The following is a 17,039-nucleotide window of genomic DNA, read 5'->3' as shown; positions in this document are numbered from 1 at the left end:
GGAGAATAGGGTTGGCTGACCTCCCAGAAAGAATATACTTTCATTGTGACCTGGATCACAGCACTCTATGCTACCCTCGTCCTGGCAAGGAGCATGACAAGGGAGTTACCTGTTTACCTAGGACTCCAAGAGGCTTCACCCAGGCTCATGGGAGGTGCAGTGAGGCTTCAATTACTGTGGACCTTTGAAATACCAACGTAACAGATGACCCACTGTTTAATGTGTTCCATTCCTCCCCATCCTCAGATTTTCAGAGACTGTGCTCGAAATGAGACAACCTGAGCAGAGATCATCTGGTTACAGGGGCAATGACCAGAGCAATAGCTCCATGAATGCCTCGCAGAATGATTTTCAGTAGAGTTCCAGGGAATGAGGCTAGGTCTCACAGTACTCAAAAAGGACATGACTCTAAAGTTCTAGAGGGGGATTATAATAGAGGCCCTGATTGAAGACCTGAGAAGTCATGTATCTTCACCCACTTACGGAGCCACTGGTAGGGTGCCTCGAAATTCAATACTCCATCACACAGATAGTGTGATAGGTCATCTGATAGAGGTTTGATGGAATGCTATAGAGGGGCGCACAGAAGAGATACTGCACCAGGTGGTGAGGGAGGAAGCAGTATTGGGGAAATGCTCTTGAAAGAATTACACCTGTGCTGAAGCCAAAGATGTGAAGGAATTACTTGCGCAAAAGGCATCCAGGCAGGGGGCACAGCATGCAGGAAGCCTTGAAAGGTTTAGATGGTGCCATCCGCAGAGAACGACGAGGAATGTCATAGAGCGGGAGCATATGGTGTGAAGGGAAATGAGGCGCCTGCAGAGGCGTGGGCAGGGTCTTCAGAAGGACCTTTTCTTAAAATCAGGCTGAAGGAATTTATGTTTTACCTTGATGATGAAGGGAAGCCACTGAAGGATGTTTGGTTTTTGAGTGCACAGGCTGGGTGCCCTGTGGGGTGACCCTGATTCCCTGACAGTGATGTGAGAGTAGGGGCAGGGGGGTGGAGAGTGCAGCTGCTGGTGAAGACCTTGTGTGTGTGTTGTTTCTTATTTATGGAAGGGAACTGTATTTCCCTCACATCTTGCTGAAGAGAAGGCTGCTCCCTCTGCCACCTCTCTCCTCCTTTGCCCTACACCTTCACCTTTTCTTATGTTTTAAAAGAATCCTTTGGTGGCAAGATTACGTAAAGGCCACCGGCTTCTGAGATGCCCTGCTGGCAAATATGAGCTCCAGTGGACAGCAGCATGGGTATCTTCCTTTGTCTCTGACTGGCTAAGCCACCGAAGGATTTTAAGCAAGCAGGACCAAAACCCAATTAGCATTTTTAAGAGACCACTCTGGCAACAGTGTGGGAAACAGATTGGAAGGGGACAAAAGCAGAGACAGGAAGAGTAGTGAGGAGACTGAAGTGATCCACGTGGGGTACGGCAATGGCCGGAGACAGCAGCACGCAGGATGGAGAGAAGATGGGTTAGATAACAGTGAAGAGATTGAGTTCTCCAGACTCGTTCACTGGTTTGAGGGAAGACGAGGAAAAGAAGGAATCAAGCCCGACTCCCAGGTTTCAAGCTTGGATGTATGAATGGACAGGCCTGCTGTTCAAGGAGAGGAAGAATAAGTCAACCTGCATTTGAAAGTATAAAAAGCAATGATACTGCACTACATTTAAAAAGAAAAATTAACACAAACAAAAGCACAGGCTGCCTGAGACAGTGCAGATACACGTCTCTGAAAAAATCAAACACTTAAATTCACAGAGAGGAATAAGTCAGAGTTAAAGAAATTCCTGCCTAACATATGTTGATGAATGAATAATCAAAGAATAACAAGAAGGCAATTCACTAACAAGAGAGCCATCTACTGCCTTACAAGGATAGTGCAGCAATGAAATGCCAGAAAAAACGTGCAAGAAAGCCAAGTTTGTGACCACTTCACACTGTACACGTATTCACAAAATATCTGAGTCCTCTCACCCAAATTTCCAAGTGGTTAGCACTTTTTAGCTACTAGCCAAATCTTTTCGCTTACTTATTTCTCCTAAAAAAATCAATTCAATAGCTATCATCATTTGAATATAGAACACTTACCTGCCATCATTGCTATCATACTGGCTTTATAGACATTAGTGAGAGATCCAAGTTCTCCTGTTGCTAAGATGGTTTTGAGATGAGCCTCCCCACAGGCCTTGCGAAACTGACGAATCTCATCATACAGGGCTGGGGGAGGAAATAATTGAAGCAGTTACAAAGCAGGCAAGTGATAACATAACTTGGCAGCCATATACAGCTGGTAGAACCCATCTCGGATTTAGGAAACATAAAACATTTGTCACTTTCTAAAAATCACCCCAATTTAATATCGCCTAGAGCGTTCTGTTGCCGTTCACATCCTGTTACAAGAAATGCTTAGTTTGCTACCGTGGAACTTTCTAAGCCCCTGCCCAAGGTCCAGAGCCACACAGCTTTTTAAATATCATTATAATGACATACAAATTACAAATAATTTCTACCTCTCCCATATGTTGGTTACTTACGAGAAAAGAGACATTTATCTACCATTACGTGGGGGTGTACCACTTTGCAAACTAAAGAAAAAAAATCGTCAGGTCCTTATTAATTCTTCCATTCACACATAATAAGTTCTCTTATTAGAATATAAAGCAGGCCTTTCCTGAGAGCTCTGCTAATGACAATAAAGACATAACCGCCTTCCCCACTATCTGACAGGGCATGTGTCTCAATATCTGACAAAAAGCACTGAGCCTAGCCAGGTTTGCTAGATGTATGTGCACAAAACCAGTTGTAGAGAGACTCACAGGTACAGTCTTGAATCTATTAACCCCTGAACCCAGTACCAAATCTGGCTTTTGAGGGCTTCACATAGCACCCTGAAAGCAGCTTAATTAAAAATATACATATACCAAAAAAAAAAAAAAAAACAAAACACTCCACAACAAAAAAAGAATCAAGGGGAAAACATCATATTCAAACAAAATTGACAGATGTTTAGTAAATAAAATCAGTTTAATGAGTATGAAATTTTTGAAAAATTACCATAGTCTTCTGTCATGATACCAGCGGATTTTGGCTTTGACCCTGCATCAGGTTGGCTGCACTCAGGTCTTAAACTTGGGCTATTACCACACTATCATGACTATAAGGGCTTTTTTGTTCCTCCGTATATATTTTATAGGATATAAGCACATAGACGAAACTGAGCGGGAAAGAAACATGGTAAGGGTTAGGGTTAGGGTAAGCAGTTTTGAATGCAGACATGAGAATTCCTTAATTCATAGGTTTACTAAAGTACATGTAAAAGACTAAAAATTAGTCACAAATCAGCAAACTCAGTTAAAACCACGAAAATTATAACAAGGTGAAGAAAATCTGGCTTCCCAATCCAAGAAAACCTGAACCTAACTTGAAGCTCAAAGTGAAAACTGAACACAAATAAAAGCAAGTGTTCTCTTACAGGATGTTTGGTAAGTTTTAGTGTTTGTCACAGTCAAGAGATGGCACCCACAGAAGGTTTTTCAAGAAAGGACTGAATATTTTCACAAATCCCTAATAATCAGTGGCTTGGAGCATTAGAGATGATCTGAGATGCCACCCTGCCTACCTCACCCTGCCCATCCTCCCCAAATCATGAGAAGTCATCTCACCCACACATCCAATATGACATGTGTGAGAATGGTATAGACAGCAAAGACTAAGCGGCAATAACAATTTATATTCTTTTAACTCAGGGAACGAATCTTGGATGGAATGACATTCCTCGAGTGACTGAATCTAAAAACAGAAAGTTGTTCGCTAAGAACTAGTGGCAAGGAAATCTCTTGATCTGAAAATTCAAGAATGCTAACCCAGAGTTAACTTGTGACTTAATTAATGATTTTTCTTCCACTGTACAGTGTTGCCATCAAAAGCAGGCTCGAGAGGCAGACAAACGTGGATTTAAAACCCAACTCCATCCCTTCGTGCATGACCTTGGGCAACTTATTCTCTCAGCCTCAGTCCCCTCCTTGAAGTGACAATAATACTTACTTTATAGGGTTATTATGAGGATTAAAAGGGAAGGTATATATACAAAGTACTCTACACATTGTCTGGCTGATTGTAAGCACTCAGAAAGTTTAACCATGATTCTTAAGCTCAAAATTCTAGTAAAATGAGTTTCAATTAAGTGTTGTGTGATAAAAGCCAAATCTTATTCATGGCCTGACCCAACTCCTTGTATTGCACCAAAATCTTGTTATATGGATTAGTGCTTACAACCAGTGAGTCATCAGATAAGGCTTCAGGATGTTTTATTACAACATTTGTTGAGGTGAAGTCTGATCTGCACAAAATTCTTAAACCAGTGATCCCGATCATATTTATGAACAAAATTATCAGCCTTTTTCTAAAGAGTATTACCTTTTGATACCCAGTCAATTTCTTCACCTACCATTAAAATTAACCAGAAAAAAAAAAAAAGATGTATTTTATGACTCAATCATCAGCCACCTGGAAGTGATGCTCTGTAATCCATGATCCAAACTGGTCACTCAGAGCGTAACCGGATTTAGACAAATACGCAACCCGGTGCCTTCTCATTCTCTAACTTTTGACGCCTCAAATCATTTTACTGACCTAGTTCACCACATAACAGGGTCAAGTTTTTCTGAGCAAGTATCTTAATCTTTAGAGTTCCACACTGGAAAGTTGCCATTTTTTTCTGTTACTATTCCACTCAGAGTACACCAGAACAATTCAGTCAAAAAGCATACTGAACCTGTCCTTTATATAACGTGACCTGGGCTCCATCCAGCAAATGCTTCTACCTGGGCCTCTGAATCTTCTTGAGCGACGCAAAGATGACAGTGCAGTCAGGATGTTCATTAGTATTACTACTGCAGCATCACTGAGGGCAGCAGATCCAAGAGCCCCATGACCCAGGGGCCACCAGCAGCAACACAGCAGTACCTATGCTGGCCAGTGGCGGCAGCACCAGAAGTGGCCCTATAATCACCGTTTCCGCAGCACGTCCGGCTGTATTCTCTGCTCCCCAGTCTTTCATCGTCCTGCTTGTTTTCTTTATTTTTTTTTTAAAAGATTTTATCTATTTATTTGTCAGAGAGAGAGCACAAGCAGGGTGAGCAGCAAGCAGAGGGAGAAGCAGACTCCCCACTGAGCAAGGAGCCCAATGGGGGACTTGATCCCAGAATCCCAGGATCATGACCTAAGAAAAGGCAGAGGACCAACGGACTGAGCCACCCATGCGTCCCAAGTCCTGCTTGTTTTCCAAGCCTGGTTTTCTAGGCTTCTTACTGACTCGGTGAACTACTCTATGTCCTCCCAATAGATGCCTTTTCCGTTTAACTTAATCTGAATTGGTTTCATTAGTTTCCAACTCATAATTTTAGTATAACAAATATTTACTGAGAAGTCTGGTATGGTGTGGGACAATAGCATGGGTGTCCCACTTACCTGGGTTCATACTCCAGTTCCAAAACTCGTTTGTTGTCTGATTTGGGCAATTAACTCTTAAACTTTGTCTCTGTCTCCTCTTCAATAAAATGGGGATAATAGAGGTATGCACACCTCACGGAGTTATTTTAAGCATTAAATAGGCTCTTATATATAAAGTGCTAAGGACAGTTTCTGGTACATAGGCCAATCCTCAAGGAATGTCAGCTACTTGTTTCCCTGTTGCTGACATTGGAGGTGGTGCTGTTACCGTTACTGCTGAGTGTTTATTAGGTTCTGACAGAGAGGGACTTATAAAAGCAGGGGATACTGTGACCTACGTTTCTTAAAGAACATAAACACAACCTCTTTGGGGCCTAGAAAGCAGGCTGGGAGAAAATGTTTACTACATCACAAATATTTTTTTAACTTGGAGCCCATGCTCCCAGACTCCTAGGATAAGAGTTTTGCTATTTGCTAGCTATGCAAACTTACAGGAATTGTTCCATCTTCTTAAGCCTCATCACTTAGAGAGCCTCAATTTGCTCACATATTTTTGTGATGAGTAGATAAAATAATACATATGGCTAGACCAGAACAAGGCAGTTAGTAGGCATTTAATCATTCAATACTAGATTTCCAAACTTTTCCTTATATACTTCCAGAAATGCAAAAGTAACTTTGAAAAACAAAATGGAGCAAGCACTGTTTTAATACTCACGAAAGCATAATTAGAATTCACAAATTTAACATGTAAGGAAAATAGACCACTTCACTTCAACACAAGCCATAGAAGGCCCAGGTAGTTGTAAGCACCTTGGCATTACAGTGATAGAGGACATATGCAAATCCAAGTGACTTGATGGCTGAAATGTAACCTAGACAACCTCAAATCATAACGTCCTTTAACATACTCAACTGTCACTTTCCTTTCAATATATATGAGCAAAACAATGCAAAAATAAATGGGTGGATTTTCCTCCGTATCAGCAGGAAAGGACAGCATCAGGATGTGGATTTCTATAATTGCTACTGGAATACACATGTGAAGGAAATTACAGTGGAATTAACAAGTTCAATAGATCCTCTTTCGAAAAAACTCTTCATGAGCAGCTACTGAAAAGAATGAGAAACCCCCTAAGTCTTCAAAGCATCTTCCTTCAAATATATGGTGTTTTCTACGCATCAGTTAAACATCCCTGTGGGGTAGCTGGCAGTTACCTTCACATTTCATATATGAAAAGTGAAATGCGGAGAGATGAATGACTTGCCTAAAATTTCCCACACTTTTCTGCCTCTATCCCAACACACACATACATGCAGGCACACACACACATACTGTTGTTAAAATACACTCTCAAGGAAATAAACTGAAGAACTTAGTGTAATAGAATAATCAAAACCTAGAACCTAAAAGGATGTCAACTCCCATTTAGTTCAAATGACTAACATTACAGATGAGCATTACAACCCTAGGACCTGATTTTCTTCTAGGGGAAAACAAAGTTGAGGAAATTGAGAAGTACCAGAATAATTCAGAAACATAAAATACTTAATTTTGTATGATTCAATACACTAAAAAAAAAAAAAATCAATAAACTGCTCTATGAGCCTCTGGATGGGATGAGAACAGCACACTAGGTTGTAGTGAAGCTCACTTGTCTGAATCCACTTGCTTGACCATTAATTAGCTGTGTCACATGGGAAAGTTACTGAACCTCTCCAAGCATCATTTTTCTACTCAAGATTGGATAGAAGATCTTTACTTTTGGAGCTCAAAGACATCTCAAATCATGGGAATAAATGTAAAAGTAGTTATTTAAATGACTATGAAGGTAATCGATTAACTGTTTTTCTCTTGGATCCACCTTTAATAAGAAGCAGTTATAAAAATGAAGATAAACTTTGTTTGTTCTAAAACATTATATTGTTACAATTAAGACCAAACAGCTTCTTGTTATTGGTTTAGAAAGACAATCTGGAACTCCACTTCATGGGAACTCTCAGCCAGAGAGAGGTGGGGGAGCAGAGGTACTCTGCTGCCATGAAGGAGGAGGTAAACTTGGAACTGGCTTTGTCACTGGGGCCTTGAAAAACTCTGGGCTCACATGCTGCCAGATGGGGCCGGCGGGGGGGTGGGGTGGACATCCTCATCAGTGAGGGCTGGGAGTTCTGGAGGACATGGTGAGCTCAACCAGCCTGAGTGCACGGTACTGGACCAGGGAGGCAGCCTGCGTGGTCAAGAGACTGTTACATACAAGGCAACTGATCAAGTAAATAAATATACTGAGGATGATGGGAACAAGATTTCTCATGACAAGAAAGAGGGGCATAAATATAGAAAGAGAAAGGGCAAGAATAACCATGTGATATTGGCTTATGGGGAAATCATCAGTGTGAACTCATAGTTTCTCATATAGATAGATAATAGACAGACAGACAAATGGATATAAATGCATGTGTGTTTATACGTGTTCACTGTGTATATGTGAACATTCATGTGTTTCCTAGATCTGTCCACTGAGAAGGCCTAGAAATCACAGCCTTGCAACAATGAGCACACTGAGCACCCAGATCTTGGTTTCTAAATACCAGTCTTCAATAAAAGGAAGCAGAGCTCCTTGGAAAAATGGATGATTCTAGAGCTTGGGCAGAAAAAGTTAAAGATAAGCCTGAAATATCTTTGATAAGAATTCAGGGAAGTTCTCAACGAATAATACAAAGATGTCAAAAGGACAGGAAAGCAATCCGAAACAGCTCCCACGAGTCAAATCTGGGATAATCTGAGTACCAAAATAGTAGTTGAGTAAAATAGAACTCCATGAATTCTTACAAACAGAGAGAAAGAAAGTGGGGGAGGGGAAGGTAATACTAACTAATAAGTATAGAAGAAATGACGGAATTAGAAAATCACCATTTGACAACTATCAGAGTAATAACAGAAGAATTATGAATGAATGCTAAAACAACTGAATAAAAGTTAGATGAGGAACAAGATATTAACACAGTCTCAAAATATCTCCATTCATATAGTCCATTAAGTACTTCTTAAAACACAAAAAACTTATTAATTTTACAATGGAGAAACTTGCCAGACAGCATCTTAGCCATTTAAAAATTAACATCATTCAATAATGGGACAAATCAACATCTTATGACTCCTGAAATAATGCACTGAGAAGAACTAAGCAAAACTTCTGTTGTATTTCTCCCCAAAATATATAACTTGAATCTAATCATAAGAAAAACATGAAACAAACCCAAACGAAGCATATTTTACAAAATAATAGGCACCTGTTCTTCAAACTCAAGGAAAGACTGAGGACTGTTCCAGATCGAAGAAGACTAAAGAGACATGTAATAATTGATCCTGAAACTAATAAAGAACATTACTGAGATAATCTGCAAAATGAACAAAGTGTATGGATTTAATGGTAGTATGATATCAATGTTAATTTCCTGATTTTGATGGCGTACTGTGCCTTGGTGCAAGTGTTCTTGTTTTTAGAAAATACACACTGAAATATTTATGAGTAATGGATCGACAGGTCTGCAACTTAATCTCATATAATTAAAACAATTACACATACATAATTTTATATATATGCACATGCATACACACACATATATGCATACTCACAAAGACACAATGAAAAGGCAAAAGGTAAATGGGGAAGAATTTAATAACTGTGTAATCTCAGTGAAGAGTAAATAGTTGTGTGTATGATTTTTGCAACTTTTCTGTAAGTTTAAAATTATTCAAAAATAAATGTTAAAAAGACACATTTCACATACACTGCTGTAATTTATTTAGCTCTAGATATTTTTCTTATGGAAGGCCTTTTGAGATTATCAACCGTTATGTTTTTTAAACAAAAAAAAATGTGATTATATATGGTATATATTATTTGATAATCTGCTTTTTTTTCCCTTGAAATATCACAGACATCTTTCCATATTAATAAGTATAGGTTTGTAGCACAATTTTTAATGGCCGCACAATCTCCCACTGCATGGTTATAAATAATTTATTCAATCATTTTTCTATTATTGGATACTTAAGGTTTCAGATTTTTTTGCTATTATGAACAACACTTCAGTAAACGTCCTACAGTTACATCTTTGCATACATCATGACCTTATTCCCTAGAGTCTTTATTAATTTTTCTGCTCCCATACTCACATGTAATCCATGTTCATTGCTAAAATTCAAACACTACAGAAACTAAAAATTCCCCCATTTAAAAAAAATAAAGAATAATTCTTGCACGTAACAGAAAAATAATAATCTGGAAGGCCAGTATAAAAGATGACTGACAAACGAAAATGGAATTCAAACACCACGATCGCAAATTAGTCAGAATAATGCAAAATATAACAAAACACATACACCAGAGAAGTGGCGGGTATCGTGATGTCACATTAAAAACCTGATAATAAATGTTTTGACTTATAATGAGGTTTTCAGGAGTAGCAAAAGTGGGTGTACCAGAAACCCAGGATATATTACATTGTGGATGCGTAATCAATATAGTAGCACAGCCAGCAGACGAGTCGTCTCCTGTCTGTCCCCTCACATCCCTCCTACCAGTGCCACACTGAGGAGGAGAAATGGAGGTCGTAGCCCGACCTTCTGCTCGTCATTCCCAGCTGAAAAAACAAGTGAGGCCGTGTTGCTGGAGTGTGTTCACTGACAGGAATCAGAGAAGCCAGCCACACTTGGAAAGGCCTGTGTGATGAGAATGTAGGTCCAAGGGGCAGAGGGGGTCATGCTGCATCTGTTTTAAACAGCGTCCCAAACGGCTGACAACTGGCTCACCTTCTGCCTCCCTGCGTCAGCAGGACATTGCATCTATAGCATTTTACTTTTCTTTATTCAAAATTATCTTATTTCTCTCCAGCTTCCACCTAGAAGGAAAGGAAGTTCTTAATCGTGAGGTTCCTGGCAATCAGTTAGGTTTTCTGGAAAAGCACTGCTATAGACAAAGAAAACTATGTGATTAGTAAAGCTTTCATGAATACAAATTATGATTTAAGTAAAAATCCAAGTGTTTAAAGACCATGTTTCCTATCTGAAAGTCATAAAGTAGATTTCCTTTTATATATCATGCTATCAAAGACACTTAAAAAATAATTGTTAACGAATATATCTAAGCAATTATTTTTTGAGTACCAGAAAGACGTTCAACACTGCACAAGAATGGCCTGAAAATAACTCTTAAGATGATTATATGTACAGTAAAACACTTACTATAAATTTACAGCAACCTTTCAAACTTAAAAAGTCACAAAATATTCAAGAACAGTTTTCATCCACCAAGGTAACTAATTAATCTTGTAAGACTAAGACAGAGATGAGCTAAAACACCAGGTAGTAAAATAACCTACAGGAGATAAAACACACACATTTTGGTCAATAGTATTTGAAGTTTTAAAGAATCATGACTTAAAAACAAAAACCAGAAAAGCCTACAGCTGCCATAAGTATCTCCAGAATTTCTCCGTTATAAACAACCCCCCAAACAGAGAAAACACAGATTATAGATTATGCGATTCCTCCCCAAACAGTGTCCATAGATTTAGAGATTGCTTTTCTCATAAGATACTATGATTAACCGCTCTACAAAACAGAGACAAATTCCAATTTCTCTTAAGAGATGTTCTTTCTATCATCCTTCCTGTACAAAAATAAGCAAATAAGAAAAATAAATTGTTGCCCAGATGCAAGATTTTCAGAATCCACTTCATAAGACACAATGACAGACACTGTGGCCTTGGACCAAATATTTCATTCTCTCACCCTAAAACTCTTGATAGCATGAGGCATGTATTCCACAAACCAAGTTTAGGAGAGCAAGTCAGGGCTGAGGAACTGAAGAGGATAAAATAGGACTCTGGATACAGGACACAGACAATATTTCTAAGTGTGACAACACTAAGTGTGAATACACTATACTGAAAAATGTCACAGAAGAAGCCACCTTTGGGGTTGTGTCTGATGGTGCTCCAGCATGGGATGGGTTTCCAAAACCTAGTAAAGTCAGATCTAGGTCCTGAGCTCAAAGAACTGGAAGATTCCTGAACGAGGCAGAATCTGATACCATTTCCATGTCACTGGTAATATATTAAGGTAAATATATGCAGCAGAGAGAGGTCATAAAAAAGTAAAAAATGAACACCTCTGTATTTACAGAGCATGGAATGCATTTAATTTTCAAAACCTGTTCAATAAGATTTATGAGATGATGAACCCCTTCTGGTGAATGCTTTCTTCAAAGAACTGTTTAAGAAATGCAACTTAGATGTCGACTTTAATATCATCATGAAAAAATACTGTATTACAGGTCCTTATCAAGGGAATAATACTCCCAGACAATGAAAACGCCAAATATAAAATCACAGGCCATTATAGCTCTAAAGGACTGTAGAAATCATTAAGTTTTATCCCCTCATTGGTAGCTTATTTAAATGGAGGCAGAGAGAAGTGAAGTGTTTGCCGAAGGACTAGGTATAAATTAGCAAAATTACAAAGACTAAAATCCAAGTCTTTTAGAGTTCTACTTCATTTACTCAATACATGTACTATTACGGTTACTTCCCTTGACAACACACTATCAGCACCAGAAGGAGGAGAGGGAAAGAGAAGAAACCGCAGCTGGCATGGAGGGATTCATCTGGGCCAAGCAACGGGATGATTGATTTACATACATTATCTAATTGAATCCCCATCACAACATGTGAAGAGGATGCCATTATTCTTATTTCACAGAGAAGGAATAGAAGATACAAAGAAGTAACTTGCCTAAGAGAAAACAGCTGCTAATGGTAGTGCCAGGATTCCAACCAAGGTCCTTCTGATGCAAAGATCTGCTTTCAACCCTCTAGTCTCCCAGAGTTATGCTCCCTTCTTACCCCACAGTATATTTGTTCTGGGCCAATTCTGGGTCCAACCGCCTCCAGTCATGACTGGCTTATATGCTGGCTGGCTGTATGGCTGGGTGCCCCCACTCTCTCCTAGTCCGGCACAGCCTTCCCAGGGAGAGGAAAGCCATCCTCTTCCCAAGAGCATAAGAGGTAGATGTACTCTCTGGCTAAACTTGCCAGAGTAACTCTTTATCCCTTAAGCCTTCTGTTACAGCTAACTGCAGATCCAGGCTAACTAACCAGAAACACATAGGAAATACTATTTGTACTAATTAACCAACATATAAATTCAACAATGCTTCAATCACCCTGCATTGACACTATGTGGAACCAAGAACAAGGAGTATGTTTAAAAAAAAAAAAAATGCTCCAAGTTAGTGATTCTCTAGGACTACAGGATGGTGGGGGGGCAGGGGTGGAATCAAAATCACCTGGAGCAATTTTCACAGCCCAGGAGTCTATTTCCCTCACATCCAACATCTGATAGTACATATACTCAGGGAGGGATAGGCTAGCTTCTGGGAGGAGAGGAACTCGGGCAAATAATTTGGAAACGTTTGTCAGGGAACCAGCAATATATCCTATACCCTATCCAGTTAAAACTATCATCCCGAGGGATGAGTTAGATGGTGGAGACGGTGTACATTTCTGTGCCCGAAGAGAAAAGACTGACGGAAGTACAGACAGGGAAGGGCAGTGTGCCATAAGGAGCAAATCAGGATCTGGCGGTAAAAAGCCTAACAGCAAAGGGCCAGGCGGGACAACAATAACAAAAATGTTTAAATAAAAAGATACATGAAGTCAAAAGGCACAGCAGCCTGAACTGTTAGCCAGCGGGTGGGTCATGTCAGAGATTTCCACAGCCCGGGGAGCATCACTGTGCTCCAGGATTATGCAGTCACCGATATCACGGTTCTGAAATTAAACTGTGTATTTAAGAGAAAGCATTCAAGTCAAATATTTTTAAGTGGATTTCTTTCTAAAATGGTCAGATTCTCTGATTTGATCAAGAGTCACTGTCCTACTTATGTAAAAATGATGCATGAAAAGCAACATGGTTTAGCGGGGAAACAGAGCAGGAGCTCCGGAGTCTGGCAGATGTTGGTTCTGGTGCTCTGGAGGTTTTGTAGTCTTCAGCACAGGGAATGGGGCTGAAATGGGTGAGCACAGGACGTTTCCAAGGGAGAGAGTGCAGAGTTTGAGGAGAAGTTGGAGAGTTGGCTGGGACAGAACCTGAGGACCACCAACACTTCAGGGATGGTAGAGGAGGCAGAGGAGATTGCAAACAAGACACAGGGACACGGGAGTAATCAGAAACATGGAGGAAAACCTGAAGAATTTAGGGTCACTGACGCCATGACAAGAGAGTGTTTCCAGAAGGAGGACAGTGTACTGTGTCAGATGCTGAATGGTAACGCTAAACAAACAACTGAAGAATATTCCCTGGGCATAGGAAAATAAGAAGTCATTAGCATCTTGGTTAGTACAGACTCAAGAGAAACAAGTAAATATGACTCTTTTAAGAACTTTAGCCATGAAGGGAAGAACAGAGAGACTTAGCTGGGGATGAGGGAGAATGTTGGCATGTGATGCTGATGGGAATGAGCTAGTAGAGACAAGGACTAACGACACAGCAGAAAAAAATGGCCGACAAATGGAGTAAGGCCTCTGAAAATGTGGGAGGAGATGGGAGCCACCGCACAGAGGAGGGACCGGACTGAGGAGAAAGGAGAAAAGGAGGAACAAAGGAAGGCAAAGCCTGCTGTGAGGACCCTGAGGGAGTTCCTGTCTAATGGTGTTGGTTTCTCTGAGAAGTAGCAGCTAGGTCTTCCGCTAAAAGGGAACCAGCCTCAAGGTGGGCAGAAGAATTAAAAGCTTGAAGAGAGCAGAGATTTTAAATTGTCACCAGGGAGAATTCAAGAGAATACGAGCCCCTCCTCCAGTCTCTTCTCTGAGTTTACCCCGAAACTGGGGACTCTGTGGACTCTGTGACCATGAGAAATGATTAAGATACACTCTGAATGGCCAGCTTTAAAAATAGGATTCTTTCTTTTATGCTTCAACCAGCGTCCTACACACCTCAGTGCACAGAGGGGAGGGACCTGGATTTGAACGGGTATTAGCCTGACAGACATTTCCGTCGGCACATTTCAAGAAATCAATTTTAGGCTCATATTTTAGTAAACAGCTAATCTGAAAGCATGACACTGAAAAATATAATACGTAATCAAATTGAGGCGAATTAAGACAAAATACTGCAGTGAAAAAAGGCTTCAGTCATTTCGGGTTTCTATTTAGAATTAAATTTCTAGTATTAAATGTTCCTTTTCAATTTGTTTTGGGTCAAGAGGTTATTAACACCATAAAAAAGTTAATAGAAAAGTATGGTCTAAGACAAAGATGTGTTATTATATTTTGCATGAATACCTATTATTAGGAAATTATCAGTTCCTAAAAACAACAATTCCTAGTTCATTAAGGGACAGACAATTACATCAAAACCCATCTCCTAATATATTTTATTTTCCCATTAGTATTCTAGAGACAAGAGCACAAGTTATAATAGAAACTATACTTCTGTGTCTACAACTGTTTAATAAAAGACATGAAGGGCATATAGTTTTTTTTTTAATCTAACTAAATCACATAGTTTATTTCCAAATTTGTTTTCAATATTATGCATATTCATTTTTCTCCCTCTTACTCTGGCCTGAAATCCTAACTGAAATCTATGACTAGAAGGAAACAAGAATCAATATATAGGAATAAGGGACATTATTTAAAATAATCTTCTAAGAATGATTTTTATTGGTCAAAGCTCACATGAACCATAAAAAAAGGAACAGAAATCAAAAACCCAAAAACACATCTGTGAACTGTCAAGAATTTTAACAGGGTAAGGATTAAAAATGTTGATGAGTATAGTTGGGAGTATGGGGCAATAGGAACGGCTTTAACATTTTTTTCTAGATCATTCAGAACTGCAGTATCAGGGATTGCATTATCCCAGAGCACACTGATGCTCCCAGAGCTGCTGGAATCTCTGACGTGACCCACCCCACAGCTAACAGTGCTGTGCCTTTTGACTTCCTCTCTCCTCTTACTTAAATATTTGTGTTACTATTATTTCACAAGGCCCTTTGCTATTAAGCATCTTACTGTCAGACCCCATTGAGCTCCTTATGACACACTGTTCTCCCATGCTAGAACTCCTCTCAGTCCTTTCCATCTGGGCACAGAAATGTACACCATCTAACTTACTAAGAATGTGCTGGAACGTAGTGACTGTTCTAAGCTGAAAGACCACATTTTCCAGCTTCACTTGTAGCCAAGGTGGCCACGTAACTCAGTCTGAGCCAAGAAGGTACAAGCAAAAATGCTGTGGGAGATTTTTAGGATAGGACAGCCCTTCTTTCCTGTTATTTGGGAGGGGTGGAAAGGCTGGAACATCAGAAGCCTCCTTAGACAATGAAGTGCACTTAAGTATGAAGGTAGAAGCCACACACTTTGGAAGTGGAAGATCAAAGCAGCGTAAGTCACCATGGACTTTGCCAGGCTGCCGCAGTACCCCTGAAATACCCACCTCCAGACTTCGTATAAGAAAATAAATCCTTGAGTGTTTAAACTACTGACTAAATCATTGTTACTCTGTAACCAAAAGCAATTCTTAATGGATAAACAACAGAATTAGGACTTACAGATGATAAGCTAGATGGGCTGATGGATAAGAGTCACAGAAAGATATCCATGAAATACTGGCAAGTCCAATAAGTAGATTAAGAAAAAAATACATCAAGTATAATCCTACTTTTTATTTAAACTTTAAAAAAGGGTGTCAGTTGCATGTGTATATATGAAGAGAAAAAAGTCTGAAAAGTTGTGCATTATACTGTTATTGAGGTTATTTCTAGCGGATGAGATTATGTGGAACATCCACTTCCTTTATTACTGGTTAGAATTTTTGTTTTTAACAGTGAACAGGTATAACCGCCATAATTAGAATAAAATATGCCATGTATTTCATATTCACATATCTAAAGAGACAATATATTATTCTGCCTTTATCTTAATGGATTTTATTAAAAATTTTTAGTTGAGGGGCACCTGGGTGGCTCAGTCGTTAGGCGTCTGCCTTCGGCTCAGGGCGTGATCCCAGGGTTCTGGGATCGAGCCCCGCATTGGGCTCCCCGCTCCTCTGGGAGCCTGCTTCTTCCTCTCCCACTCCCCCTGCTTGTGTTCCCTCTCTCGCTGGCTGTCTCTCTCTCTGTCAAATAAATAAATAATCTTAAAAAAAATTTTTTTTAGTTGAGCTACTTTTATAATGATTTTTTTGAAGTAGAAATTGTACTTATTTAGGCTATCAACAATCCTAATATACAAACTATATTTAAGGCACAGGTCAAATCTATTTTTTACATATCTAATTATAAAAACAATAGCTTGTTATTGAAATGGGTAATGTTTTATCATAATCAGTGTGATAGTAAATCATGAATCTCAAAGGTAAATATAAAATAGTATCCACAGGAATTATGTGTAAGAACAGTAGGAGTGAAAACAGACTTACCAGACTTACTACTAATCCCACATTCTCAAAATCTACAAAGATTAACATTAAAAAAGGGAAGTTTTCTCCACCTATTAAAATAAACTTTGCATAAATGACTT

At 39.4% G+C, this 17,039-nt stretch overlaps 1 protein-coding gene across 3 annotated transcripts in view; it reads right to left on the bottom strand.

The window, feature by feature from the left end:
• DERA (deoxyribose-phosphate aldolase) overlaps window positions 1–17,039 on the bottom strand; it is a 112,897-nt gene that overhangs the window by 40,290 nt on the left and 55,568 nt on the right. For 2 of the 3 annotated variants that reach the window (XM_040642194.1, XM_040642192.1), the window contains exon 6: window positions 2,088–2,216. The exons of the other annotated variant lie outside the window; for it this stretch is intronic. In XM_040642194.1, the coding sequence (XP_040498128.1) occupies window positions 2,088–2,216 (129 nt within the window). The remainder of the gene's footprint in view (window positions 1–2,087; window positions 2,217–17,039) is intronic. 3 annotated transcript variants of the gene reach the window in all.

Source organism: Ursus maritimus, unplaced genomic scaffold (assembly GCF_017311325.1).
Source record: "Ursus maritimus isolate PB19 unplaced genomic scaffold, ASM1731132v1 scaffold_26, whole genome shotgun sequence".
NCBI lineage: Eukaryota > Metazoa > Chordata > Mammalia > Carnivora > Ursidae > Ursus > Ursus maritimus.
The sequence above is the reverse complement of the archived record's forward strand: the minus strand, read 5'-3'. Positions and strand labels throughout refer to the sequence as shown.